General features: G+C 40.4%; 1 protein-coding gene and 1 long non-coding RNA gene across 6 annotated transcripts in view; both read right to left on the reverse strand.

Moving 5' to 3' along the window:
* The window catches only part of FMNL2 (formin like 2), a 309362-nt gene extending 306807 nt beyond the window's left edge, over nt 1-2555 (reverse strand). For all 4 annotated transcript variants that reach the window (XM_033860177.2, XM_033860180.2, XM_033860179.2 and 1 more), the window contains exon 1: nt 2004-2555. In XM_033860177.2, the coding sequence (XP_033716068.1) occupies nt 2004-2120 (117 nt within the window). In that variant the 5' untranslated portion in view covers nt 2121-2555. The remainder of the gene's footprint in view (nt 1-2003) is intronic.
* An 8208-nt stretch (nt 2556-10763) lies between these two features.
* LOC141279193 (uncharacterized) overlaps nt 10764-21625 on the reverse strand; it is a 33305-nt gene continuing 22443 nt past the window's right edge. For both annotated transcript variants that reach the window (XR_012333117.1, XR_012333116.1), the window contains 3 exons: nt 15809-15949; nt 12825-13832; nt 10764-10814 (listed from right to left, as the gene is read on the reverse strand). This is a non-coding gene — a long non-coding RNA (uncharacterized lncRNA). The remainder of the gene's footprint in view (nt 10815-12824; nt 13833-15808; nt 15950-21625) is intronic.

The raw sequence follows: 21625 nt of genomic DNA on the forward strand, positions 1-21625 counted from the left end.
TAAAATATTCTAAGCAATTAAGAAAGGAACCGCATCCAGTACTTGGGTGACACAGTAGAGTAAAAGTAGCCACACGACCAACCACTGCCCCAAAGAGCTTGTGATATACAATCATGAATTTCTACGTACTGAATTTGTGACTTCTAGACTTAATAGTAACACAAACCCACCATGTTAAGGATGGGACTTTTTTTTTCTAAAGAGTAATTCATACCATGTGTCACTAATCAGCAGGGTAACTGAAAGCTCATGCAAAACGTGCTATCCCAGTTGAGAATTTAATTGCATTATTGTTATTATCTGGTTTTCCTGTGTCACTGGCCCTCCCACTTCAAGTGTACACACACACAGACACACACACAGACACACACACACCAGCACAGCATGGATGGAAACACAGAAAACCCAGAGCTACGAGGTAAGAACTATGTTGCCCGGTAGGAAGAGGATTTTGAATTAAAAAGGTTTGTCCCTATAAAGACAGGTCAAGTATGCACCCAGGCTGCCTTGAGAAGTAATTAAGCCTATGCTGTTTCATTTCAGAGTGTCTCATTCTGCACAACAGTGGGAGCAGCTGCGGGAGATCACAGACCATGCAAAGCAAGACAGGCAGCCTCATCTATCTCCCGACTGCCACACCAGAGTTTCCAGGTGGTGTGAAAAAGCTTGTGGCCTCTTCTTCCACAGAGCACAAAGCGAATCTGCCACCCAGAACATTACTCCCCATATCAAACCAGCCCCTTTTAAAGGCCTGAGGAAAGGCAATTTAAACGTCCCAGTGTTCAGACTCTGGTCGATTCCCAAAGTTGTCAGGTTACATGCCCAAAACCCGCACACAGATGCAGAATTCGACTGACTTCAGCACAAGTTTCTCTTGCTGCCTAGCACTGTAGAATGTAGAGATTACTAGCTAGGAAGAGGCTACAAGTGTACACTTACAAGTGTAAGTATTAGGAACGCTTCCAATCTTGCCTGTTTCCCTCCCAACACCGCTTGAAAGAGGCTAGGACACTAAAAATCGAAGTCTGGGGACCAACTGCAGTACAGACTCTGGCTGGGTCGACGGGGGAGGCCACCACACCCTCCTAAGCTCACAGCACTGACAGGCTCTGGCTGGGAAGGGCCCAGAAACTTAGTCCCAGCAGGAAAGGGAGAAAGAAGGGAGTCTTCAATGTCTCAGATTTGCGAAGCTGGAAAGCTAGGAGAAGCGGATTTCGGGAGTCAGACTTGGCTGGGTGTGCTGGGGGAAGGGAGGGGAGGGGTCGCCCCTGGAGTCAGGTCAGCTCGCAACACGTCCCCGCAAAACTGCACATTTTTGTGGTCTTAACATTTAAGACCAAAAGGAACGCGCCGAGACGAAGCTTCTCTCTCGCCTGATGTCCCCCTCCTCGCTTAGGGACGAGGGTGCCGCACCGCCACGCGCGGGTTTCCTTCTCTTTCCCTTTTGGGGGAGCTCCCCTCGGCCAAGCCGCGACGTCCGCCTCCAAGTTCGCCTTCCCGCACAGCGCAGCGCGGCGCGGCACCCCGACCGGCCACATGCGCCCATCTGCCCCGCACCCCTCAGGACCCGGGCTGGGCGCCCGCTGGACGTCCTCGAGGACTCGGGGTTTGCGCGAATTTTTTTTTCTTAAACAAAAAGCCTCAGCGGCTCGCCGCCCCCTCCTCCCCGGCCCGCGCCACCTTCCCTTCACGCCCACGCCACACCTCCCGGGCACACGCGCTGCGAGGTGCCTCTCCCGCCAGACAATGGGTTCGGGGCCGACCCGCCAGGCAGCCAGCCCCGAGCCCCCGGCCCCATCCCGGGACGCAGAGAAGGCCGAGCGCGGGGGGCTCGGAGGAGGGCGGAGAGGAGGCGGGGGAGGCCACAATGGGCGAGGTGGGAGCCTCCCCCTTGGGACAGGAGGCTCGCTCCCGGCGCCGGGAAAAGGGGAGGGGGCTGGGGTCAGCTGCACCGCCTGGTCGGAGCCCCGGGGCCCTGCTCCCGGCCGCCGCCGCGCACTCACCAGCACGATGGCAAATCGCTCCTCCAGTTCACCTGGCTCGGGCATCGGCAGCTTCAAAGGCACGTTGTGCGCCCTGAAATCGGTTTGCTGTGAATCCATGCTCCCGGCGTTGCCCATGTTGGCTGCACACCGGGGGCAGGGGCTGCTCCGGGCCCCTTGCGTCCGCGTCGGAAATCAGAACAGCTCCCGGCGGCCGGCTTCCAGCGCTGGCGCGACCTGCCCGGCTCCCCGCCCTCCGCTGCGCCCCGGCGAGTGTGCAGCGCGCGCCGCTCTCTAGCAGCGCTCCGAGCCAAGCCGCCCCCCGGCCTCCCTCATGCTCCCCGCCGCCCCAGCGCCGCCCCGGCCTCCTTTCCTCGGGAGGGGTCGTCAGGGCGCCGGGCGCCTATCTGCATGTTGCTTCGCTGGCACGCCGCCCCCTGCCAGTAATAGCGGCCAGCGGGCGCGTGGTTGCTCCGACTCAGTCTTCCGCCTGGACCGTGGCCGCCGCTGACACTTCCAGCTCAACGCCGGCGAGCACGACGCTCGCTCTGCCAGCACCTCGAGCAGACAAATGCAGCCTCGCGCTCCCGACACAATGCCCCCTCTCGCCCGGCCCCCGCCCCCGCCCCCGCCCCCGCCCCGGCTCCGCCCATTCGCCCCGTGGACTGCCGGGACCAGTAGTTTCTGCTCAAAGTGTCCACACTCAGAAACCACGCCGCTCTGGAGGGCCAGGCGGGGTTAGGGCCGCTTGCAGCAAAAACAATCTGTACACTTGTGGAAAGAGTTTATGTCACTTTTGAACCCCCTCTCCCACTCCAACAGAAGAAATAACTACCTCGTCTACATCGATTCTGACACTTAGTAGGCACATTTGGCTAATGAATGAATGAGCCAATCAGTCAATGATTGAATGCACGCATTCCGATTTAAATTTCAGGAGCTGTTCGATAGGATCTAGTTCAACAGGAGACCTCAAGGGTATTGGCAATGTCCTATGTCATAAACTGGGATGTGGGTCCATAGGTGCTTGTTTTATTATTGTTCTTTCTTCAGTATGTATGTTACGTATTCTTTTGTGCGACTGAAATGTTTTATAAACAAATATATACTTTTATGGATATTTATAAATATCCACTATGGATATATGCAAATATATCCTGGTCAGACCCCAGGATTTGGATGAGAAGAATTCAAAACAAACACCTGTCAAACAGCTATTATGTGTGGGTTACTGTGTTCCTTCACTAGAGAAAGAAAGAAGAGAGCTCTTGCTCTGGAATACTTTCCAATCTAGTAAAGAGAAAATTTACACAAATAATCATATTTTGTGTGAGATACAAATAAGAACAGAGTGTTTGCGAAGACTTTGAAGATGGTCTTTGGCTGTAGTTATCTTATTCCTCTACAGCACTCTTGTTCCAGGTGTTTTACAGAGAAGATTGGGCCCAACCCTGTTCTACAGGATGCTCTTCAGACTGTAACTATTCTGAAGGAGTGGAAATAGAAACACCCTTATAAACGACTTTAGCCAGCTGCTCACTTTGTAGATTTCAAGGGCATCCTCCTGGTTTACTTGTGGCTAAACTCCTGCAGTTAGTCCTTTCTTAGCTTAAAGCAGTGTTTCTTCATCCTGGTTTGTACATCAGATTCATGTGGGGAGCTTGTTGTTAAAACTGCAGGCATCATGGGCCCTGACTATTATCAGAATTTCCCTAAGCTAAGAGCTGGGGCCTGGGCAGATGTATTTTTAACAAGCTCAGCAGGTACTTCTGATATGAAACTAGGGTTGTTACCCTCTTGTTAAAAAGCAGCTGCTTCCATTTAAGATAACACACCAAGGCTCAAACGTGAAGGACCACGTTTCATTCAGCTTTGTAAACCCCAAGATGACTTGAGCATAGCAGATGTTCAAAGACTGTTGAATTTTTACCAAAAGCCTATGGAGCAGAAACACACAAATACATCTTGTGTATGTATGGTCTCTTAAGCAAATCACCTATAGTTTTTTTTTTTAATAAATTTATTATTATTGGCTACGTTGGGTCTTCGTTGCTGCACGCAGGCTTTCTCTAGTTACAGCGAGTAGGCTTCTCATTGCGGTGGCTTCTCTTGTTGCAGAGCATGGGCTCTAGGTGCGCGGGCTCCAGTAGTTGGAGCACGCGGGCTCCAGAGCACAGGCTCAGTAGTTGTGGCGCACAGGCTTAATTGCTCTGCAGCATGTGGGATCTTCCCGGACCAGGGCTCAAACACGTGTCTCCTGCATTGGCAGGCAGATTCTTTTTTTTTTTTCCAACATCTTTATTGCAGTATAATTGCTTTATAATGGTGTGTTAGTTTCTGCTTTATAACAAAGGGAATCAGCTATACATACACATATATCCCCATATCCCCTCCCTCTTGCATCTCCCTCCCACCCTCCCTATCCCACCCCTCTAGGTGGTCACAAAGTACCGAGCTGATCTCCCTGTGCTATGTGGCTGCTTCCCACTAGCTATCTATTTTACATTTGGTAGTGTTTATACGTCAATGCCACTCTCTCACTTCATCCTAGCTTACCCTTCCCCCTCCCTGTGTCCTCAAGTCCATTCTCTATGTCTGCGTCTTTATTCCTGCCCTGCCCCTAGGTTCTTCAGAACCATTTCTTTTTTTCTGGATTCCATATATATGTGTTAGCATACAGTATTTGTTTTTCTCTTTCTGACTTACTTCACTCTGTATGACCAACTCTAAGTCCATCCACCTCATTACAAATAACTCAATTTCGTTTCTTTTTATGGCTGAGTAATATTCCATTGTATATATGTGCCATATCTTCTTTATCCATTCATCTGTTGATGGACACTTAAGTTGCTTCCATGTCCTGGCTATCGTAAATAGAGCTGCAATGAACATTGTGGTACATGACTCTTTTTGAATTATGGTTTTCTCAGGGTATATGCCCAGTAGTGGGATTGCTGGGTCATATGGTAGCTTTATTTTTGTTTTTTTAAGGAACCTCCATACTGTTCTCCATAGTGGCTGTACCAATTTACATTCCCACCAACAGTGCAAGAGGGTTCCCTTTTCTCCACACCCTATCCAGCCATTTATTGTTTGCAGCGTTTTTGATGATGGCCATTCTGACTGGTGTGAGGTGATACCTCATTGTAGTTTTGATTTGCATTTCTCTAATGATTAGTGATGTTGAGCATCCTTTCATGTGTTTGTTGGCAATCTGTATATCTTCTTTGGAGAAATGTCTATTTAGGTCTTCTGCCCATTTTTGGATTGGGTTGTTTTTTTGATATTGAGCTGCATGAGCTGCTTGTATATTTTGGAGATTAATCCTTTGTCAGTTGCTTCATTTGTAAATATTTTCTCCCATTCTGAGGGTTGTCTTTTTGTCTTGTTTATGGTTTCCTTTGCTGTGCAAAAGCTTTTAAGTTTCATTAGGTCCCATTTGTTTATTTTTGGTTTTATTTCCATTTGTCTAGGAGGTGGGTCAAAAAGGACCTTGCTGTGATTCATATCATAGATTGTTCTGCCTATGTTTTCCTCTAAGAGTTTGATAGTGTCTGGCCTTACGTTTAGGTCTTTAATCCATTTTGAGTTTGTTTTTGTGTATGATGTTAGGGAGTGTTCTAATTTCATTCTTTTACATGTAGCTGTCCAGTTCTCCCAGCACCACTTATTGAAGAGGCTGTCTTTTCTCCATTGTATATTCTTGCCTCCTTTATCAAAGATAAGGTGACCATATGTGCGTGGGTTTATCTCTGGGCTCTCTATCCTGTTCCATTGATCTATATATTTATTTTTGTGCCAGTACCATACTGTCTTGATTACTGTAGCTTTGTAGTATAGTGTGAAGTCAGGAAGCATGATTCCTCCAGCTCCGTTTTTCTTTCTCAAGATTGCTTTGGCTATTCGGGGTCTTTTGTGTTTCCACACAAATTGTGAAATTTTTGTTCTAGTTCTGTGAAAAATGCCATTGGTAGTTTGATAGGGATTGCACTGAATCTGTAGATTGCTTTGGGTAGTATAGTCATTTTCACAATGTTGATTCTTCCAATCCAAGAACATGGTATATCTCTCCATCTGTTTTGTATCATCTTTTATTTTTTTCATCAGTATCTTATAGTTTTCTGCATACAGGTCTTTTGTTTCCTTAGGTAGGTTTATTCCTAGGTATTTTATTCTTTTTGTTGCAGTGGTAAATGGGAGTGTTTCTTTAATTTCTCTTTCAGATTTTTCATCATTAGTGTATAGGAATGCAAGAGATTTCTGTGCATTAATTTTATATCGGCAGGAGGATTCTTAACCACTGTGCCACCAGGGAAGCCCATCCTATAGGTTGTTTTGATTGATCAAAGAAATAAAAACAGGGATACACACACACACACACACACAGACACACACACACCCCAACTAGTGAAAATGAGCTAGAAAGAAAAGCAGTTAATTCAGACCAAGTGAGACATTTCTGACCCACAAATGTATTTACTTTCTTTGTAATCTCTAGACATAAACTTTGAGTCTGATTGACTCACAAAATCAGCCCACCCAGAGGGTTGCCCATATGGATGGAAAAGCTAGAATTCTTTTCTGCAGTTGAGAAATCCTTTTTTATTACATTTGTGGCTCCATCCAGCCATATTTCTGCCAGTAACCAGGACCTTTTTCCTCCCCTTAAGTCTTATCACATCTAGTCTCTCTCATAATCTCACACCTTGAGAGGAGCCAAGACAAAGTATGCCAATCCATGAACCAAAGAACCTATCTGCCATTTCAAGGTTTAGAGTCTCTAATATTTGGTTATTATTTATAACTGTTGTTAAGTGCAAAAATAAATAAAACACTCATATTACACAATTTGTGTAGGAAATTCTACCAAAATCTCAGGAAAATGTTTGGAGGAGAGTGTGGAGAAAGAAGACATTTCTGTTCCTTTAATTGAAGACCTCCTCATCCCTCCCCACAAAATTAAAATCAGGTGATCACTTTTAAATATGTATTTCATTTTCTGATCACTAATACATATGATTTGCTATTTTGCAATGTTGCAAAATGTTAACCAAAAAATGTCTGTTAAAACTATCCATGCATCGCCCGTGGAAAATGAAATATTAGAACTTTATCTTCCCTGTGCCAGGCATTCGGAAGCTATACCAGGGATAGCTTGATCAGGAATTCCCCCATAATGGTGTAATTGCTTTCAAAGAAGCTTTCTCTCATTCACAACAAATGCTCCTACAAGATCAGCTGAGTTTCACTGGTATCTCCTCAGGTTTTAAATGTAAGGTCATGCTCTGTAGCTAAGTTCAGTTAGCTTCTTTAAAAGCCACTAGTGTTACCCTAAGAAGATTCTCCTTATGTGTATAATTATATAGAAATGAGATAAATGCCATGTGATGAACTAAACCATCAATAGCCCTGAATCAAAATTGCATAGTAGTAGTAGCTGGGATTTTAGGAGGATTGCTTCATGTCAATTTACATCCATACAAGTCCTGCAAGATTCATATACCCATCCATATTTGTTTTTTAAATATTTATTGAGCACTTACTATGAGCCAGACACTGCTGTTGATTTTAAACAAAATTTAAAATTTGGTTTATCCAATTTCTGCTTCATACAAACTTCCTCAAACAGTTAACTTACAGAGATACACCTTGACTCTTCCTTCTCCTCCTGAATCAGTTAAGACTGAATATTTTTGCCACCAAATAAAAGAGAACCCAAGTGATAATTGCTTAAAAAAGATGTCTTTCTCATAAAAGAAGAAATCCGGAGAAAGGTGGATTCTAGTGTTGTTCAGCAACTCTGTAAGGCTAGGACCAGTATCTGTGAGATAGCTTGGTCTTTCATAGTACTTACAAAATAGCTAATAGAGTGCCATAAATCAAGTCTGTATTCAGGGCAAAGAGGAGGGGGGAAGAGGCAATGTCAGTTAAGTCTGCTCCTTTTATCAGGAAGTCAAAGGTTTACCCAGAAGTACCACTAGCAGACTGTCCAGTTTTCCTCATTCTGCAGATCTGAATTACATGGCCATCCCCAGCTACAGGGTGAACTGGGGGAGTGTGATAAAACCTGGGCCTGGACACACTTCCTCACCTGGACAGAATCAAGATTCTGATAGCAGGAAGAGGAAGGGAAAAGACATGGGTAAACACTGGGCAGACAACATCTTCTAACCCTCTCCCACATATTTTGCATCTTTGAATATTACTTTACATTTGCCTACGGCTTCATATTTTACAAAATACTTTATCTTATTTTATCCTGTCAGTACAACAACGAGAGATTTAAGGCTCAACAAAGTGATTTTTTTCTAGTTTATACAACAAGTCATAGAATTAGAACTTAGGTATTTTGATTCCCAAACCAGTATCCTTCACCGTCTTTTTAAAAAAATAGATCTCTGAAATTATCATGTAGAGGTAGAAATATAATGAAACCTATGCTTCTGATCAAGATAGAGTAATAGACACCAGAGTTATCCTCACATTTGAAACTAATAAAAAACTGGCCAAAATAATATGAAACAATGGCCCTCAGACATTGACCATCAGACAATGAAGAACACTGATCTCTAGAGATGGGAAATAAATGAAGTGAATGAATAAATGAAGTGAATAAATGAGGGGAATTACCCACCTTACTGCCTGGAGAAAGTTTCCATGCCTGATAGAGTCCCTGCCTTGAGAAGGCAGAGCTGGGAGTCCAGTGACCCCAAGGAGGCTAGTGTTCTCAGGACAGAGTTCCGGAAAAAGAGAGCTGCAAGAAGAGAGAACTGCAGAGGTCTGTGGAAGTTTCCATTCCAAAATTTAGTCGAGTACTGATTAGTAAGTACATGTGAGGAAAAAACCCAAGGCTGGTCATTTTATAATAATAAGTGAATGAATTGATCAAGAGAACATAACACCTCCAAAACAGTGCTTCAAAATACATGAACTCCAAGGACAAATACACAAATCCACAGTTATAGTTGGAGAGCTCAACACTTTGCTCTTAATATTTGTTAGAACAAGTAGACAGAAAATCAGTAAAGATGCAGAAAACTTCAAAAACACTATCAACAACTTGATATAATTGATATTTATAGATCACCTCACCCAACTACAGCAGAATACATAACTTTTCAAGTGTACAAGCAACATTTACCAAGATTAACCATATTCTCAACAAATTTTAAAGGATTCCAATATTACAATGTATATTTGCTTACCAAAATGGAATTAAATTAGGAATCAAGGACACAAAGATATTGGGAAAATACTCAAATATTTGGAAACTACATAACACACTTCTAAAAAACCATGATCAATTTTTTAAAATTAAAGAAAATTTGTGGGTGTAGGTAAAGCAGTATTTAGATAGAAATTTAGAACACTAAGTGCCTATATTAGAAAAGAATAAAGGGCTCAAATCAATGTCCTCAGTTTCCACCTTAAGAAACCAGAAAAAAGAAGCAACTGAAAACCAAAACTAAGCAGAAAAAAGGAAAAACAAAGATGAGAGCAGAAATCAATGAAATAGCAAACAGGAAAATAATAGGAAAATTGATTAAACCAAAAGCTAGTTCTTGAGAAGATCAGTAAAATTGATAAACCTCTAGTCAGAGTCATCAGGAAAAAAGACACAAATAACCAATATCACAAGTGACAGAATGAACATCACTCTACATTTTACACATATTGAAAAGGATAATCAGGGAATGTTTTGAATTTTATGTCAATAAGTTCTATAATGTAGGTGAAATGGACACACACATCCCTTGAAAGATACAAACTACCAAAGAGAATTCAAGATGAAGTAGATAACCTGAATAGTCATATACTTATGAAGGAAATTGAATCTGTATTTAAAATCTTCCCACAAAGAAAACTACAGACCCAGATAGCTTCACTGGGAATTTTACCAATCACTTAAGGTAGAGAGAATACCAATTCTACCCAAACTATTCCAGAAAATTGAAAATGAGTGAATATTTCCTGACTCATTCTGAAGGCAAACATTACCCTGAAACCAAAACCAGCCATTATGACATTACGAGAAAGAAAAAAAAAAAAAAATAGCCAACATCTCTCATGAACATAGATGCAAAAATTCTTAACAAAATTTTAGCAAATAGAATCCAATAGTATATAACAAGGATAATACATCATGAGAAAGTGAGATTTATCCCAGAAATGCAAGGTTGTTTCAGCATTCAAAATTCAATCAATGTAATTCACCATATCAGCAGACTAAAAAAGAAAAACACATGATCATCTCAATAGATGACAAATAATCATTTGACAAAAATCTAACATCACTTCCTGATAAAAACCCTCAGCTTCTAGAAATAGAAAAAAAAAAACTTCCTTAACTTGATAAAAGACATTGACAAAAAACCTACTGCCAATATCATACTTAATGGTAAAAGATGAAATGCTTTATCCCTAAAATCAGTACTAAAGCAAGAATATCTCTTTTTCACCTTTTTTTTTTTTTTTTTTTTTTTTTGCGGTACGCGGGCCTCTCACTGTTGTGGCCTCTCCCGTTGCGGAGCACAGTCTCCGGACGCGCAGGCTCAGCGGCCATGGCTCACGGGCCCAGCCGCTCCATGGCATGTGGGATCTTCCCGGACCGGGGCACAAACTTGTGTCCCCTGCATCGGCAGGCGGACTCTCAACCACTGCGCCACCAGGGAAGCCCTTTTTTCACCATTTTAATTCAACAATATGTGGGAGAGTCTAGCCAGTGTAATAAGGTAGAATACAAACAACCAAAAAGGCATCCAGTTTGAAAAAGAAGTAAATTGTCTTTATTCACAAATGACAAGATCTTCTATGTAGAAACTCTTACAGAATCTAGAAAATAGCAGAACTAATATGTGAGTTTAGCAAGGTTTTAGGATACAAGATTGATATACAAAATTAAAATATATTACTATGTAGTAGAGATAAGCTTTCAAAAATTTAAAATACCATTTAAAATAACATAAAAAACATAAAATATAAAAATATAAAATTTGTCCTTTTCCCAGGGATAAATCTGACAAAATATGTGCAAGCCCTGTACACTGAAAACTACAGTATACTGTGTACATGGGTCAGAAGACTCAATATTTGTAAGACGCAATTCTCCCCAAATGGATCTATAGATTTCATGTATTCAAAAACAAAATCCCAGCAGACTTTTTTTGTAGAAACTGACAAGCCACTTCTATGATTAGTATGGAAATATAAAGGACCTTGGATAGCCAGGACAAATTTGAAAAGCAACGAAATGGGAGGACTAACTCTACCTGATTTCAAGACTTATTACAAAGCTACAGAAATCAAGGGAGCATGATCCTGGTATCAAGATAGGCAGACACATCAATGGAATAGAATGAAAAGGCCCACACGTATATGGACAACAGATTTTTGACCAAGTACAATGGCAATTCAGCGGAGAAATGATAGTCTTTTCAACAAATGGTTGAAATAGTGATTATGGAGGAATTCAATATCCATATGTGAAAAATGAACTTCAGTACATACCCCACACCAGGTTCAAAAGAACTCAAAATGGGTCAGAGACCTAAGTGCGAAACCTAAAACTATATAACTTCTAGAAGAACACATGGGTAAAAATCTTTGCTACCTTGGGTAAGGCAAAGATTTCTTAGACATAGCAAGAAAGAATTGATAAATTGGACTTTATCAAATGTTGCAACATCTGCTCTTTGAAAGGCACAGTTAACAGAATCAAAAGACATACTGCCGACTAAAAGAAAATATGAGTAAATTATATATCTGATAAAGGACTTGTACCCAGGATACATAAAGAATTCTCAAAATTCAATAAATGGGAAACAATGGACAAAAAAGATCTGAACACTTAACACAAAGGAATATATTCGTGACTAGTAAACACATAAAAAGATGCTCAACATCATGCCTTATCAGGGGATTGCAAATAAAACCGCAGTGAGATACCACTGTACACCTAGTAGAATGGCAAAAATTTTAAAGACCACGCCAAATGTTGGCAAGAGTTTAGAGTATCTAGAACTCTCATTCACTGCTGATGGGATTGTAAAATGATATAACCACTTTGGAAAACAGTTTGGTGTTTCTTAAAAATTTAAACATACACCTACCATATGATTCAGCCATTCTATTCATGGGTATTTACCCAAGAAATATGAAAACATATATCCAAACAAAAACTTTTACATAATATTCATAGCAGCTTTATTTGTAATGACCAAAAACTGGAATGATTGCATGTGTCCATCAACAGATGAAGGAATAAGCATACTGTGAAATACTAATTGGCAATGAAATTATGAACTATTGATACAAGCAATGTGGTTGAGTCTCAAAATAATTATACTGACTGAGAAAAGCCAGACCAAAAAAATTGTATGTACGATATGATTCCATTTATATAAAGTTCTAGAGGATGAAAACTAATCTATAGAAGGAGAAAGAAGACTAATGTTTGGGAGAGGGAGGGCAGGCAGAATTCCAAAGGTCCTGAGGACACTTTTGAGGGTGGTGAATATGTTTATTAACTTGATTACAGTGCTGGTTCTGTGGATGTATACATATGTTAAACACATCAAATTATAAACTGTAAATATGTACAGTTTATTGTTGGTTAATTACATCTTAATAAAGCTCTTACAAAAAATAAGTCAAGTCAGTCGTTTTCTCTCTCCTCTTCCTTCAAGAAATATTAGAACACTTTAATTCAAATTTCCTCCCTCCTACCTCCCATGTTAATGTTGTCTATTATCTTAATTCCTCTTTATTTATTCACATTAGCCATTAGTAGTAGTAGTATTGCTAGCATAGACAATCATTATTTCAATTTACCAATGTGCTTACCAATTCATTTGCTTTTGGCCTGTTGCTTTTTTCTCCTGGATGAATTTTTCATTGCCCAGAAGTACATTCTTTTTTTTTTTTGCGGCACGCGGGGCTCTCATCGTTGTGGTCCCTCCCACCGCGGAGCACAGGCTCCGGACGTGCAGGCCCAGCAGCCATGGCCCACAGGCCCAGCCGCTCCGCGGCACGCAGGATCCTCCCGGACCAGGGCACGAGCCCGTGTCCCCTGCATCGGCAGGCGGACTCCCAACCACTGCGCCACAAGGGAAGCCCCTCAGAAGTACATTCTTTAGTGTTTCTTTCAATGAGAGTTTGTGAACGGCAGAATTATCTGACAGTGTCTTTTTTGCCCTCAGTCTTGAATGTAGTTTATTTGGTTATATTATGCTAAGATAGAAGTTCTTTTCCCTCCCCATTTTGAAGATATTATTCCATTCTCTCCTAGCCTCTATTGTTGGTAATGAGAAATCTACTGTCACTATAATTGTCAACTGTTTGAAAAATTGATATTGCATCTTTTTCTCTCTGGTTTCTTTTAATATTTCTTTGTCTTTGATTTTCTGCATTTTTACTACCAAGAGACTATGTGCTAATGAATCTATTTATCTGTTCAGGTTTTGGTTTGCTTCCTCGGTTTGAAGACTCATGGGTTTTGGGGTGGTTTGGGTTTTTTTCAGTTCTAGAAAATTCTCAGACATCATCCTTTAAAATATTGTTTCTCCCTCATTCTCTCTTTTTTCTTCTTCTCCTGAAACTTATCCATGTGTTGGCCTATCTATAGTCTCTTAACTATTCTTTCATATACAGCCTATCTTTGTCTCTGTAGCAGTCTAGCTGATTTTCTTCAATCTTCCAGTTCAGATACTCTGTAGTTTTGTCTAATCTATTGTTTCCTTTATCATTAATATTTAAATTTCATGGTTGGTATTTTGGTAGAAGTTCCAGTACTTTGCCACATGTGCCTGTTTCATTTTAATTCTGCTCCAATCCATCATTTCAAGAGATTTTCTGGAAGAAAGAAAAGATAGACATATATTCTGTTCACCATTTTGCTAGAAACCTATTACCTGCTTCTTTTTTGTTTGTTTTAATAGACATTAGGACTTTTAACTGTACCTTAATTAAATAACGCCAATTTTATAATTTAAAAAATTTTAGTAGATTCTCCAACAGTGTTCCAGAGAATTATTAACTACTTATAAGTTTTAAAATCCCAGCTCTTATTTTGCCTATATCTCTGAGATACTACCTTCTGTAGGCCCCACAAAGTATAACTTGTCACATAAACATACGTTCAAATTTGGCAAAAATCCATCTGCATCATTTTTGAATGATACAGAAATAGTAACACAGAAACTTAATTTCATTTATATAAGTTTAACACACATTTGTAAATATATGTACATATAGAGAGAACATGCTGAAACTTCTTTCAATATAGCTGATATATTAAACATGTATATCTCCACAGAAATCAAAACAACTTCAAAAATTATAAGTCAGTGGTAAAGAAGGAAAAACAGGAGAAATACTGAGGCTTTTTGAATGGACTCTCAAATATTGGTACCACCTTCCCCCACTGCTTTGCTTCACCAATTGGTCATTTAAAGGTAGCTGAACTAGGTGAAGGCTATCTTCTAGAAGTCATTTGCGGCACTCTGGATGCAACTCTTGTGCGAAAGAAAGAAAAGAAAAGAAAGAAAGGAAGGAAGGAAGGAAGAAAGAAAGGAAGGAAGGAAGAAAGAAAGGAAGGAAGGAAGAAAGAAAGGAAGGAAGGAAGGAAGAAAGAAAGAAAGAAAAGAAAGGAAGGAAGAAAGAGAAAGAAAGAAAGAAAAAAGAAGGAAGGAAGGAAAGAAGGAAGGAAGAAAGAAAGGAAGAAAAAAAAGAAAGAAAGAAGGAAGGAAGGAAGGAAAGAAAGAAAGAAAAGGAAAAAATATCACAAAATTCAGATAGCCTTATATGAAAAGTCAAGTTCAGACTATTTTTCCTCATTCTCCCCATTCTGTGACCTACTTTTTCCCTTCATCCTGCATTCCTCTACTGTATTACCACCTCCAAAATCGTCCTTAGCCTACTTTCAAAATGACTGGATGGGAGGGTCTTTGCTTGTGATATCAGCCACAGAGCAACAACAAAGGAATGTGCTGCTGTCTTATAGTGTCTGCTTTTATTTCAGGAAGTCCTCATAACTTCCCCCCCTTAATATTAACTGTCATCCAGGAGGGCCAGGGTTCCTAATCTGGGCTGCGTGGGAAGCCCAGGATGCCCCATGCACATCTGCCCTCCTCTGCAGATAAATACAGCCCTCACAGCCTCCAAGGCCATCCATCTGGCACCTTCCAACAGCTTCAAAATCTAAGAAAACAAACCCTTTAAAAAAAAAAAAAAAAGGTTTTTTAAACAAGAAAGCCCAAAGGGGGCATTTTTGTTTCTGGCTGCAACCACTTCAACCAGAATAAACAGCATGGGGAAATAAGAAAGAGAATGAGTGGGAGGAAAATCCAGTTCCACAGTTATATATCACACATGTTACATATCTAGATTTACAATTTTATTAATTTTCTCATTTGTTCTCCAGAGAGGTAATTTTTAGGGGAGAATTGTAGATATCTTTCTGATTACAGGAAGAAAAGAGGCTTCTCATCCTAGAAAAGGCAATCAGACTCTGAAATCTGTCCTTTCCTCCCTCTTTGGCTCAGCCCAAATATCAAAAAATGCCCCCTTTTTGGCCTTCGGAGAAGAAATGTTCACAAACCCATGATTATTCTGCCTAGTGAATTTGAATTCCTTGATTTGGAATTGAAACTCTAAAACCTAGTATGTGGTAAGAACATGTGCTTGGTGGATTTGACCCCGTCTCTCTGCTTACTGAGTGACCGCGGGAATATTCGTTAACCTCTTCAAGACTCAGTTTCTGCATTTATAAAATGGAAATTAATACTTACCCCACCAGTTAATCGTTAAGATTAAGGTGAATAACTTACATAAACCAACTATCAGGATCATGCCTGGTGTATGCTGAGATGTTCAATAAGAGATATTTCCTTCCTTTTGTTCTTTTTTTCAAGGTGGTAATGAATTTAATCTTGGGCTTATTATTGAAGGAATAAAAATTTCTGCAGTACCTGAATGATTAAAGGGAAAATATATAAATCCATCGTATTTGTTTCAAGTAAAAAGATGTATTTATAAAGCAGAACATGCGTTGGTTTGTAATCTATGAGCACTTTCTAATGTCCCAGTTCTTCCAAAGATAAAGCTCTATTCTAGTTACTCTGTATAACAGTAATTCAAAAAATTTATGCCACTGTAAAAGGAATCCAACGTTTTTCCCAAACCTGTCTGATAAAAAGATCCACCTGAGATGCTTACTGAACATACAGATTCCCACATGCCTTCCCTAGAAATTCTAATTCAATTGGTCTGGGGTGGGCTCAGGAATCCGTATGTTTAGCAAAAGCCCCAAGTGGTTCCTATTTTAGGCAAGTTTAGGAAACACCGATTAATTGCTTGGGGCTGGGGAAATGACTCATCTGCCATTAAACAATAATGCCTCTACTGAAGAAACAGTGCCAAGTTATTTTAAAGCCATTGAATAATTATAACATATACACTGCTCTAAAAATTGAATTAGCTATTATTTCAATCAGAGGGATTGTTCCTTTTAAAATACATTTACACGAATTTTTTTACTTTAAAAAAAATGGAAATAAAAACAAAAATAAACAAATGGGACCTAACGAAACTTAAAACCTTTTGCACAGCAAAGGAAACCATAAACAAGACGAAAAGACAACCCTCAGAATGGGAGAAAATATTTGCAAATGAAGCAATTCACAAAGGATTAATCTCCAAAATATACAAGCAGCTCATGCAGCTCAATATCAAAAAAACAAACAACCCAATTCAAAAATGGGCAGAAGACCTAAATAGACATTTCTCCAAAGAATATATACAGATTGCCAACAAACACATGAAAGGATGCTCAACATCACTAATCACTAGAGAAATTCAAATCAAAACTACAATGAGATATCACCTCACACCAGTCAGAATGGCCATCATCAAAAACGCTACAAACAATAAATGCTGGAGAGGGTGTGGAGAAAAGGGAACCCTCTTGCACTGTTCGTGGGAATGTAAATTGGTACAGCCACTATGGAGAACAGTATGGAGGTTCCTTAAAAAACTAAAAATAGAACTACCATACGACCCAGCAATCCCACTACTGGGCATGTACCCTGAGAAAACCATAATTCAAAAAGAGTCATGTACCACAATGTTCACTGCAACTCTATTCACAATAGCCAGGACATGGAAGCAACCTAAGTGTCCATCGACAGATGAATAGATAAAGAAGATGTGGCACATATATACAATGGAATATTACTCAGCCATAAAAAGAAACGAAATTGAGTCATTTGTAGTCAGGTGGATGGACCTAGAGTTAGTCATACAGAGTGAGCTAAGTCAGAAAGAGAAAAACAAATATGGTATGCTAACACATATATATGAAATCTAAAAAAAACAAAGGTTCTTAAGAACCTAGGGGCAGGACAGCAATAATGACGCAGATGTAGAGAATAGACTTGAGGACATGGGCAGGGAGAAGGGTAAGCTGGGATGAAGTGAGAGAGTGGCATGGACTAATATGTACTACAAAATGTAAAACAGATAGCTTGTGGGAAGCAGCCACATAGCACGGGGAGATCAGCTTGGTGCTTAGTGACCACCTAGAGGGGTGGGATAGGGAGGGTGGGAGCGAGATGCAAGAGGGAGGAGATATGGGGATATATGTATATGTATAGCTGATTCACTTCGTTATACAGCAGAAACTAACACACCATTATAAAGCAATTATACTCCAATAAATGTTTTTAAAAAATCACCAGTTCTTCACGTTTGAATTATTATTATTTTTTAGGTTTTGGAGGGGAAGAAAGCATCCTTGCTTCTATTGTATAAGGTGTCCATGACTGATCGAGGGGCTGATGTCAGATGTCCAGTTTTGAGATGGAATTTTGGTTAGGCAGATTTCTTCCTGCCCCCAACTCACATTTATATGCAAAGGTAGACTGAATAAATGCCAAACATTACATTATGCATAGAAGAAATAAAATTGTCCAGAGTTACTGAATGCTACTCACACCATTTGACTTTACCAAATTAATTTAACTAACAAATGTTTATTGTATTATATCATTTTAGTTGCAATCATTTCCATACACAATTAAGATCAAAGGAAAGTTTGCTGATGGAAGGAAGGGGGAGAGGGCTGGGCAGCTAATTAGAACTAAAAGATCTCCCTCAAAGGATCAAGCCCTTTGCCTGCTCTGTAATCACTAGTTACAAACACCTGCAGAGCTCACCTCTCTAGAGAACTGAACTCTGCTAACCTTATCCAACTGTACTAGAAAAGTGCTTACAGCAGGGGCCAGACAGACCTGTCTCAGGTCCAATTCTCATTGCCTGGTTGCTTTCTTTTTGTCAGTTTTATGGAGTGGGACGTGTTTGTTTAAATTCTTAAAGAAACAATCCAAAATACTGAATTGAAATCTATGAGAAAGGAGAAAGCCCCCAAAGCAAAATTTTTTTCTTAAATCTCTATTGTACTGAAAATGATTAAAAATCGGAGGTCAAAATATTAAAAATGCAATGAGGCTGTGGGCAATGCATAGCCCAGACAGATGCGGTGGACACCTATTTTTTCGTCTGTTCTACACCCCTTCATCTTGGAAGAGCACCCCCTTCTTAAAGGAACTGTTCTTCCCTCCACTCCATCCTGTTATTAACAAAAGAGCTGCCATATTTCCTTAGGTCTCTTGGCCACAGTTGACCTATTAAAGGGGGAAATTCTAGCTCAGACTTGGCAGTAATCCTTCCTGCTCCCCTTTCTTTTTTACTTTGGACTAAAAGTATCAGGTTACATTTTCTCAAAGTGGTTGAAGCTATATGCTGTAAAGTTTATATGTGGTTGATGACAGTGGTGACTGATAAGCAGAGAGGAAAGAAGTAGATGAAAAATGAGATACAAAGATAGGAGATGGAAAGAAAGATCTTCCTGGAAATCCTACTTATGCAAGAACAAGGCAGTTGGTAAGTTGGACACAGTTTTAAAAATTCTGTTTCCTTGTCTGTAAAATAAGGGCAATAGTAGTTTTAATTCAAGCAGTTTTTGTGAGGAATAATTGTGATAATTCATATAAATCACTGACTGCTGGACCCAACACAGGGAAAATGCTCAATAAACATCAGCCATTAAGCACCCCTAGCCAGGGCTTAAGAAATGGTTAGCGGCAGGAGTGCAACCCACTTTCAAAGGACATGATGTGACAAGATTTCTGGCACTGTTCATTAGAAAAATATCCCCAAATTAAAGTGACAGCTGACTAAAATATTAACAAAAGTGCCAGAAAACCCCAAGCATGGCAAAAAGTGGCCTATGATTGCTCAGGTCCTCAGGGAAACCCCAGAGCAGGGTTAATAATAACAATAAATAAATAATTTACCCCGAGAGCTAACTGTGGGCTAGGCAGGAAGCTAAATGGTTTACCTCTAATATCTTTAATACTTACTGCCACTAGATGAATTAGGTTTTATTCTCATTCCTATTTTACAGATGAGGATACTGATGCATAAGGTTGAAATATGCCTTCGAGAAGACTACTCAACAAGGGCCTGGTATTCCCAGCGCCTTGAGGGTCATTGGTCAGTGTATTTAAAACTCACTTTTCACTGTCACCTCTATCAGCTTGCTTTGGTTACTGGTCAGTTGCTAAGTCAGTGAAATGGCCATTCCTACACTAAAGGGAGTTAAACTCAGGCCAGAGAAGAATATGTATTTCACTTTCCCAGGCGACATTCCTTCTTGCTCTCCCAATGTGAGCATGCTCGCTGGTTCCCTTTCAGCCCTTCACCTTCCTCTGGGCACCACGCCCCTACTTCTGCTTGCAAGCCTAGCCCTGGAACTGCTTTCTTTCCCATTGGGAAGCCTGTAAGGAACTTTTGAATTATCACCTAAATCATCTTGTTATTTCTAGTCTTTTTCATTAATTAATTTATTTTGTCTGGTTTTTTTTTTTGGTTGCATTGGGTCTTCATTGCTATGCACAGCCTTTCTCTAGTTGCAGCGAGCAGGGGCTACTCTTCGTTGCAGTGCATGGGCTTCTCATTACGGTGGCTTCTCTTCTTGTAGAGCATGGGCTCTAGGTGCAGTGGGCTTCAGTAGTTGTGGCATGCAGGCTCAGTAGTTGTGGCTCGTGGGCTCTAGAGCACAGCCTCTGTAGCTGTGGTCTACAGACTTAGTTGCTCCGCGGCATGTGGGATCTTCCCCGACCAGGGCTTGAACCCTTTTCCCCTGCATTGGCAGGTGGATTCTTAACCACTGCGCCAATAGGGAAGTCCCTGTCTGTAATTCTTGACTGCCCTTGGTTCCTGTGGCCTTCTGCTTAGTCTCAATTATTGCTTTGCCCTGACTTGTGGGACTATTATATGTTCTAATTGGGACTAGCTGTAGTTACCCATGATCACAGCTTCCCAGAAAATGTCAGGTCCATCTGTCCCCCGAACCAGCATACTCTGATTTTTTTTTAAATATTTATTTATTTATTTTTGGCTGTGCTGGACCTTAGCGGCAGCATGCAGGCTTCTTAGTTGAGGAATGCATGTGGGATCTAGTTCCCCGACAAGGGATCGAACCTGGGCCCCTTGCATTGGGAGCGCAGAGTCTTAACCACTGGACCACCAAGGAAATCCCTCTGCTTTTCTGCCTCTGCCTTGGCACCCTTCATCCTGGTCTGTTATCCTGTATCTTTGACCTCTTGAAATATATATTTTTTTATTTTTCCAACTAGGTTATAGGTTCTAGCTGGAGAATAATGTGCTTCACAGTGTGATTTTCAGTCCGTCTGCTCTTGAATCATCTGGAGTGGTTGATGAAAATTTTTAGCCCCATTGTCATGAGTCAGAATTTCTATGGTAAGGCCAGGAAGTATGCATTTTTAACAAGCTACCCAGGTGATCCTTATGCATACACAGCTTGGGACCCATTGTACTGGAAGAGCAACAGGTTCCAAGGATAATCATCTACTTTTTTTTTTTTAATACTCCAGGTATTTCCAGTTCTGTGCTTAGCATCTGGAAGATTCTCACTAATTGCTTGTTGGTTTAAGAATGAATAAATCTAACTTTAGAAGAAAATCCAGTCATGGGAAATCTTCCCTACTCTAAGGAAATATTTGCAATTTTCACTAAATGTGCTCATAATACCAACTTCAAATAGTTTAATCCTCATTCCTTCACAACTTAAACTGCTTAAATCTCCTTTGGATTTTGCTTCTTCCTAAAATAATATAATTTTAATTACTTTGGTCATGATGAAATATCACATCAAATTGGTTCAAAACTCTCAAGGTGTTCTTTAATTCAGTTTAGACCTCCTCCTGGGTAGAAGCAAGATGTTTCCTCCAATTATAACTGGAAGAAAATACCAAAATGATTTTATAAGCTAGGTAAATATTGTTATAGGAACTACTAAAAAGATTTTAATGTTCTAACATATCATTAATTCAATAAATATTTACTGTACTTAAACAGATTATTACAAGCAGTACAAAGAAACACATGATTTCCTATTGCCCCCTAAAAATATTAATATTTTGACTTCTTTATTCAATTTGGTTTGGAAGTCTTTTTTGCTCCCTAGCTATAGCCCATTTAAGGCTGGGTGACTCTAGGTAGGCACTTCAGATTGCTGAATTTAGGAGACCTTTAATTCACAGAACTTCTATCAGCGTAACTCA

Source organism: Tursiops truncatus, chromosome 7 (assembly GCF_011762595.2).
Source record: "Tursiops truncatus isolate mTurTru1 chromosome 7, mTurTru1.mat.Y, whole genome shotgun sequence".
Lineage (NCBI taxonomy): Eukaryota > Metazoa > Chordata > Mammalia > Artiodactyla > Delphinidae > Tursiops > Tursiops truncatus.